General features: G+C 28.0%; 1 protein-coding gene across 1 annotated transcript; it reads right to left on the reverse strand.

The window, feature by feature from the left end:
- Positions 1-327: 327 nt before the first annotated feature.
- Positions 328-1,344, reverse strand: LOC132953161 (glycosyltransferase-like protein gnt13). The gene is made up of 2 exons (XM_061025691.1): positions 1,307-1,344; positions 328-1,147 (listed from the first exon to the last, which is right to left on the reverse strand). The coding sequence occupies exons 1-2, from the start codon at positions 1,342-1,344 to the stop codon at positions 328-330; spliced, it is 858 nt and encodes a 285-aa protein (XP_060881674.1).
- Between the last annotated feature and the right edge of the window lie 8,314 nt (positions 1,345-9,658).

Genomic DNA, 9,658 nt, shown 5'->3' on the forward strand with positions numbered 1-9,658 from the left:
TTTTTGCTACATCTACAATTACATTATTAGCTGAGAGAAACTCGTTTCCTAGAATACCGTCCTTGGGAATTGGAAATCGTGTTCCTACTATATGAAATTCTGTACTGATATTTTTTTCGTTTAATTCTATGGGTATTATTAATTTCCCTATGGTTTGAATGAGGTCCTCGTTTATCCCACGTAAATTTATTCTTTGAGTTTCGTCTACTTCTAAATCTTCGCGCAAGCAATTTATTTTGAGTATGTTTACCTGACTACTTGTATCTATCATTAAATGTAATTTTTTTGTTTTAGCAGCGGACGAGTTAAATGTTATATGGTTATTTTCTATAGTTGTAACGATGTGGTAGCATCGTGCATTGGTTGTTCTGCGATAATCTGGTTTATCGAACGAGTACCGCGCCCTTCGTTCGATACGTTGGCGTTTCCTGAGTTATTGTCGTGTCTACTTTCATCGTTTCGTTTTTTGTAACATGCATTAATATTATGCCCGTTTCGATTGCAATATGTACATGTTGCTACTTGTATATTATAGTTCGTTGGTAGTTGCGTAAAATTGTTTCTATTAGGTGGACGGTTGTTGCTACTGTTATTTGAATAGTTAGTTCTTGGATTGTTTCTACACTGTGATGCATAATGATTTCCATTACAATTATAGCATTTTATTACTGGCCTGTTAGTATTATTTGGTTGCGTAAAGTTATCTGTTCGTTGGTAATTATTTGTTCGCGTAAAATTATTCGGTTTCGTAAAGTTATTTGATCGAAAATTTCCGTTGTTTCTGTTATTGTAATTCGTATTAGTCGTTCTCTGATAGTTATTACTATTGTTACGTGAAAAACTACCTCTGTTGTTTGAATTTTCATTTCTATGCCTATAATTATCCCTTTCCGTATTATATTCGACCTCTTTAGCTTTTGATAACTGTTTAGACATTTCAAGGGTTTTCGGATTACGTGATTTCACTATTGTCCTAATCGGTTCTACTAATCCTTTAATAAAGTTTGCTAACGTTTGTTCTTTAAGTGTTTCATGTATAATTTTTGCTTCTGTATCTATTTTACCTAGTGTACTGGCGGTACATAGTTGGTAATATAATTTTTCTTCTCTATGGCAATAATCATTTACGTCTTCGTTATTGTGCATCCTAATAGAATTTAATTGTATTTGTAAGGTTTAAGCCGTAGCGGTGACCTCGAATGCGTCTGTTAAATAACTTTTTATAGATGTCCACTTCGACACATTTTTATATTTAATCATTTCTAATGCTCTACCTGTTAACCTTGTGGTAATATATTTGACTAACGTTGGTGCATTTGCCTCTTCTACTAAGCTTACTGCCATGTCGCATGCATTTATAAATTGATAAATATCGTCTATTCCTGTACATAGTGGTATTAATTTAAAAGCGTCTTCTAATCTTATAACCACAATTTTCTTTGCGCGCTTTTTAGTTGTATAATCTAATGATTGAAATTCAAAACTCTCTGTAACTGTGCTACGCGTAGTGGGTTTAAGTGCTGGGCTTGGGTTTCTACTTGGGTTATCTTTTAACTGGGCTTCTAACTGGGCTTAATAATTCAATTTGTCTATTCGTTTCGTTTAACTCGTCTTCTACACTAGTGTCATACAATGAATTAGCTACGTTCAAGGGAGATGTACCTTCTTTGTCCATAAATCACTTCTCCACTTATTTAATACGTTTCTCATAATAATAATAATTCAATAATTGCCCTTTAATATAATAATAATTCAATAATACCCTTTAATTCAATAATACTTCAATAATAATTCAATAATACCCTTTAATTCAATAATAATTCAATAATACCCTTTAATTCAATACAACTTCAATAATAATTCAATAATACCCTTTAATTCAATAAAACTTCAATAATAATTCAATAATACCCTTTGATTCAATAAAACTTCAATAATACGCCCTCAATAAATTCAAAAAAATATTACGTTTTACACCAATATACCTATGCTCGACTACTTAACAATACTTTTGTTTTAATTATGTTGCATACGTCTATGTAACAAATTTAAAATAGTTATTCACTCACAATAAAGCGGTGTTCCTTGATGCTGATGAATTTTACGGTGCTGCAACGTGACTTATTTGTTTTGTGTATAGGTTCTTCTTCAGAGTTGTCGCCTTGGAAGAGTGATCAATTCCTCCTTGTTGACTGTAGCCTTTGACGGTTGCCTCCTTTGAATGAATATCCTACCGACTGCGCCAGTGTTACGTGCTGCCCCTTCAGGGATTCTCTGTGTAGATGATTTGGAAATAATGGTAGCCAAATTAGATTTATAATACAATGTTTTATTAGAACAAATATAAAATGTATAGTATCGTCGTGGTAATAGTAGTAGTAGTAGTCGTCGTCCTGTATATGGCTAGTGGCGTGAAGTCGCTTCTGCGTTGCTGGTCCAGGTACATCTGTCTTTACTGTGTTTCCAGCCCTCCTATATATGATGTCGGTTCCTTTGATGGATCCTGCGCATGGACGGGGCGGTGTATGTAGCTGGTTCAATAAGTTGTTATTCTCGCAACCGCCGCTCGTGACTTGTTGTTGGCCGCTCCCCTTGATTAGTTTGCCAAAATAGGATATAGTTTCTAACTATGAGGTTACGTCTAGGAGACCATAACAACTCAAGGAGAACTGCCTCTCCGAGTATAATAATACTTATATACGAATACATGAATTGAGTGCGTAAAGCTATTCCTTTACAATATAGTCTATATAGTTTATGTACTATTATTGCTAGTTGCGTATACTTCAACATTTGAAATTCAACATTATATCGACTGCCGCAACGAAAACTGTCGTAACTCAATTTTTACTGTTTTCCAGGAGACTAAATACTAAATTTCAAATTTGATTTCTTATTCTTATCATGGATGCATTTTTACACAAGTTTTAAATTTTAACTCTATAGCTAGTAAGGAAACAGATTATAACTAAGAATTTTGAAACAGTTAGAGATGGAGTTAAATAATTTACATTTTTTCTTAAATGATTTCAGTTACGACTTTTTTCGACGGAACTATTGTGTTGTAACTTGAATTACGACTTTTTTCGACGGAAATATTGTGTTGTAACTTGAATTACGACTTTTTTCGACGGAAATATTATGTTGTATCTAGAGTTACGACTTCTTTCGACCGATATTTTATGTTGTATCTTGAGTTACAACTGTTTTTTACGGAATTAATACTAAAACTTACCATCATAGTTATTGTAAGAATTGTGGAAAATATCCACAGGTAACAAGGATAAGCTATTTTTATGTTTTTTTTGTGCAATGGGCATACTTACGGCCACAGCACACTATGCATTAAAATTAATTTTTAATTTTTTTGTGGCATTTTCATTCGTTTTGCATTATACAATTCAATTTTTATTTAAGTCAATTATTCTGAAACGTGCACTCAAACAAATGTTTTTATAACTTTTGATACTCAAGCAAAGGTTTAAGTAACATTTTTGCAATACTTATACAAATTTATAGTTAATGCCAAATAATTAATAATAATTATAATATTGTTAAATAAAATAATAAACACTTAATAAAACACTCCTGTGTTTCTTTAATATAGAAAAATGATTTTGTAGTACTTTTACATATTCATAAATACTATAAAATAAACAATACATAAAATAATATTCATAATTTATATTTAAGATAATAAAAAAAATCAAAACTTAACAAAACAGTCCTTTGTTTCTTTAATAATATAAAAAATGATTTTGTAGTACTTTTACATATTCATAAATACTATAAAATAAACAATACATAAAATAATATTCATAATTAATATTTAAGATAATAAAAAAAATCAAAACTTAACAAAACAGTCCTTTGTTTCTTTAATAATATAAAAAATGATTTTGTAGTACTTTTACATATTCATAAATAGTATAAAATAATCAATAGACAAAATAATATTCATTGTTAATAATTAAGATAGTACAAATAATCAAAACTTAAGAGGACGCTACACCGAAACTGAAACGTATACAACGCTCGATGGCGTTCTGCGCCGTATCGCCGCCGTCTCGGCAGGCCGTAGCCACGCCCATTGTCTACGTGACTGGGTCCGCGCGTCGTAGTCGCCAGTCGCGGGAGAGGTATATTATTATCTCACAGACAGTCGTATAGAACGTTTAGCGTCAACGCAGTCACTCGTTGCGTAAATATTGTCACCCATGTACTTTTTATGAATTCTGTACTTTCCGTACTGCTTAACTAGCATGCGGCGCGCTTGTTCTTAGCGCAAGTCACAAACCATTTCTTGAATAAAGCTCCTGTTTACTTAAATAATATTTGCATTACATACAGCATATAATCTTTTATTCAACATAGCTCGAATTATATTTATAACCTTATTACTTTTTAAAATACAATTAAAAATTATTTTATAGTTGAAAATTCATAAAATGTTAAGTATTTATAGCTAAGATTTGAAAATTTGGTACCAGGTTGTCCATAATTTTTTCTTCGAATATCTGTAAAAAAAACTGCCGGACTAACACCAAACATTTTTATGAACAATTTATTATTTATTACGAAATCACGTAAAACAACGATTTAGCCTCAAACGATTTTTGATATTTATTTTTCTTCAAAAAGTGTAAGACATAGAAATTTGAAACTTCTACCAGTTGTTTAAAGTGACATTTTCTTTACATGATTTTTTTTTCAAAATATTTCGTTAATTTTTCTGCTATTTATAGGCATTTGAAATATTTGTTTTTTTTGTTTTTTTTTTTATAGATGTCGATTTAAATTTTTTGGCTGAGTCAATAGGTAGAACACATTTTGCACTCAAAATTCCATTCAGAATAAAATCCAAGATTTCGTTCAGAAATGCATTGCATATCCATAAACGTACAATCAAATCGTGTTTTATATACAGCTTCGGAGAGTATTTGGAATCTTTGTTTTTTATTAATTAAATATTTTAATCGTACTATAAAACTTACTCATAACTAGTAGAAACAAAAATATCAGATTCCTCATTTTGAACAGTAGTACTACATGATACGTTCAATATTTCTTCATTAAAACTATTAAACAATATGATATTCAATTCCTACACTGTTTATGTGCATTACAATAATATTGATTATAATTCTAGTGCTCAGACGTATTAATTGTGTTACACTTAATATATTTTTTTTTTTTTTATTATTATTATTATTTATTGTAAAAATAGGTACACATAATATGATTTACATATTATTAAATGTTTACAATAAAGTAATTACCTCCTTTAAGCGTAATGCTTGTGGTGGTGGTAGTGAGTTACATTACATAATATAATAAACAAAATTACATACAAATAAACCTAATTTCAAATTAACACAAATAAAAAGATAGAATAACATAATACATTTGATAAGTAACTTTTAAAATATTTCAAAACTTATTCCATATTTTAATTATTATACAATTGAAAAATGTATTTATTTATTATTTTTTTAGGCTATTAGCGAAAATAACTACGATTGTTACATTACATATTAATAAACAAAATTAAATACAAATGAACGTAATTCCAAATTAACACAAATAAAAAGATAGAGTAACATAATAAATTTCATAAGCAATATTAAAAATTAAAATATTAAAAATATTTCAAAACGTATTCCAATTTTAATTATTAAATTATTAAATTAGTGAAAATAACCACGAGTTAAGTTGTGTTTTAATGCACGTAATACTAAGATTCCCAATCGAATAGTATATGAGTTTTTTTATATGTAAAGGCATTGAATTGTAATATTTAGGACCTAAATAATCAACGAATTTTTGACCAAAAGCTTTTTTGCAATACAATACTCTGACATCAAAAGCTATCATTTCTCTTTTTTTTCTTATCTTTTCCACAACAAAAAAATTTTCATAATTTTTTATAATATATATAATAGATATCTTTTTATACAGGGTGATTATTTTATCAAACAACACTCATTATTTGAAAAAGTATTGACTTTTTTCAAAATTTTTTTTTTTTCAAAATTGTAGATTTACGCTGTTCTAAAATTGAATATTTTTTTTATATTTTTCACCCTTATATTTATTAGGTAAACCACTATCAACTTTTGATTTTCAAATGGTAACCTATACTTAAAATTTCATAATTGAATAAAACTATTTTTTTCATTAATTATTACGTTCAAATTTTCATTTTTCGTTAATCCGTTGATGAGATATTGCTCCTCAAAGTTGGGTGGTTTTGGGAGGTAGTTGGGTGTGTGTACAGTAAATGTGTTATACCTCGTCAGTAGATACCGCAGTTATTAGGATTTGTATGCCCCGGGGCTAAAGATATTACATTTTAAAATCAATTCAAGTAGGTGCAGTAAGGTTGAGTTGTGCCCCTAAATGTATTGTATAATATCCATTTGGCTGGGTGTCCGCCGTTCGCCCCACTAAAGGTGATTTCGTCACTGGTCATAATAATTCTTATCGATTATAAAAACCAGAAGTTAAAAGTTTTAAATCCTATATCGTTCGAACCCAAGGTAATGATAATTGATAACTTATTGTCATAATGTCATATTTTAAGTAATTGGACCATTAGTGTCACTTGCGCATACTCGCGTGTAATTCCCTCGACCCCATTAAATACCTATTAAGTATGGAGTACCGACAATTTGTGACAACGGACACAACGATACGTGATTGTTGTCTGATTAGTGATTAGACTGATATGCGCATATATCTTATAATATCTATGGTGGATTTGCGATTAGGTAATAACAGATACTAGATAGTACCAGCTACTATCATCTACTATGTTTATCGTGCTCTGTGCTGATATCGTGGTTCCGTGGTTACATGATATGGAAGTATACCTTATACTGGGTTAGCGTTAATCACATAACAATCCGTTAGTAGACAAATGGTTAAGATAATAACTCGGAACAGTCGGAACTAATTTAATCGTGACTCGTGGTCGTAGGTATTTTATTTTTGAAATACCTATTAGTTCTTGTATAATATAATATAATTATTGTCTTATTCACCACATATTGTATTTTACGTATTTTATTTAATAATTTAATACTTTATCAATCATATAAGTACCTAAATTTACTTATTACACTTGAATTAGATGCTTGGTGATTACATTTGTACAATTTATTGGTAAGTACTAAGTTTTACTAGTTGGTAGTGGCCAAAATTAAAATAAATAATACAATGAGTATGTCATTAACTTTAGACATTTTGATTTCAGTTTAATCATTTATACATAATACACTATTTTTGTTCAAATGTATACCTAACCAAGGAACACTGGTACTTACTGGATAATACATGAGTTGTTATACAATGAAGTGGCATAATATGACAACACAGAAATATTGCGATAATATTTCCCTATTATTTAAAATTAGTCATTACAATACTCAGCTGGACACTGGGTTTTTCATGAAAGTCTATACCTACTCTACAAATGTTATATCAAAATCTCCACTTTTTAGTTCCTAAACTAAAAGTGAATAGAAAATTATTTATCTACATAATATGTGATGATTCAAAATCAGTTTCACATAGGTCATTTTACCTAATTTAAATATGCCATAATGGAATCAGCTACCTATGACACACAATTCAGAAGATCCTGTATGTTAAAATTATATTCATACTGCTATGTTTAATTACATTTTAAAATAATTTTTCACATATTGGATTTAAATATTTCAACAGACTACAGAACAAAATAAAGTATGTATAAATATTTTTAATTGTAATATTATTAAATTATTATATTGAAAATTCAATTTTTTAGATATTCAAGACAATTGCAAAGAAGTGGGAAAAATGTAGATGGACTAAGTGCATACATATTACAAATGATGTGTATTGAAACTAAAAATCTTGTGAATGTTAATGTTTTGTACTTTGTATGATATTTTAATTAATTTAAATGAGGTGACAACATCAATCATTACAAATCAAAAGATAAAATAATGTATGTTGTGTTTAATACACACAATATAATATGTAGATTGTGTAAATCAAATAAAGAATTTAAAAAAAAATAAAATAGGTATGTGATTTATAATTATTTTTCAGTTATTACTTTAACAATAGTATAGATGCTCAATGTAAAGTATTTAAAAAAATATAAATGTATTATTATTAATATACATATATTTTTTTTAATGATATTAGTATTACATTGTATAATGATAAATACTTAATTACTTTTGTCAATGATTGGTGTTGTCATTAAATAATAATTAGTACTAAATTCAAATAAGAATATTATTGACACCATTTTTAAATTTTACTAAGTCTGGGGTGATTGAAAAGTTTGTTTTAATTTTTTGAATACATGTTTTATCTTTACTCATATTTTGCATAACTGCAAAACGAACATTTTGATTAAACTGTATCATCATTTTGAAATAGATTTTTCATAGTCCTGGGCTTATTAAAGTAAAATTGTTTAATGGTTCACGATAATATCAGTATAAAATGTGAGAAATTCGGTCGTGAACAGGGTTCAGGGCTAAACAGAACCTAAAATCATCAATTCAAACATTTAAATAATCAAAATTAAGCAATCTAAAAAATGGTTATTCTCTCCCTAGTTTTTGTTAGTGGTTATCACTTACATCATATTAAAGTAGAAAATATACATTAAAAAATTTAAAATGTGTTAAAAAGAACACTCTAAAATGTGGGGTGCTATAATATTTCATATTTTAAAAACATTAAATTGATGGCATTTCACTATTATAATGATAGTTAAATCTAAAAAAACAAGGGGTGCTAAATTAGAGCTTGGCGTGCTAAAGACTCTTCTGTGACAATGGTCTCAAACCCTGTTCATGACATTGAGAATATGATTTTTTTTATAATTATTTAAGTTAGTGCCTTATGTATTTGCATGTATATCATTATTATTTAAATACCTACCTATTGATTAAATTCATGTGATTGGTCAAAAAGACCTAGTCCTACCAAGTATATTACAACTATTGAAGTGACTTATGGCGAATTATTTATATTATACTAATATTTGATTTGGAATTGTAAACATAAAAAAAAGTTGTTTATACCTAATATTAAATTAGTTCAGAGTTATATTTATTACGTATTATATAATGTTAACTTGTTGAAAATATTATTTAAATTTATGTTGGTATTGTATTTCCAGATTTGTAATAAATTGTAATTTTAATACCACTGTACAATTAGTGTTATATTATGTGTAAAATTAATTTTTATCTTGATTCTTCGGGACTATAAAAAAAATTAAAATGTTAAATTCTCACAGACCCTAGTGTTATGTACTTGTCAAACTTCTTTATTCGATGTGCATGTGCCCAAATGATATTTTATATAAGAAGAGGTACAATATTTGATTTGTTCAAAAAAAAAAAATTATTATTAAAAATATTAAATCCTCATAGGTATTCTGGTATTTACATGTTTATAGTATCCATATGGTAAACAGTAGAAAATATAAATATTAAATGTATAATAATAATTAACACATTATTTTGTATTAGTTAAATCTACCAAAGCTATACACAGTTATATGTATATTATTAAAATATGTATAAAAAAAAAATTAAGTCAATTTATTGTTAATATTATGGTCCATTATATCATAATTTGTACATTT

This window comes from Metopolophium dirhodum, unplaced genomic scaffold (genome assembly GCF_019925205.1).
Source record: "Metopolophium dirhodum isolate CAU unplaced genomic scaffold, ASM1992520v1 scaffold1, whole genome shotgun sequence".
NCBI classification, from domain to species: Eukaryota; Metazoa; Arthropoda; class Insecta; order Hemiptera; family Aphididae; genus Metopolophium; species Metopolophium dirhodum.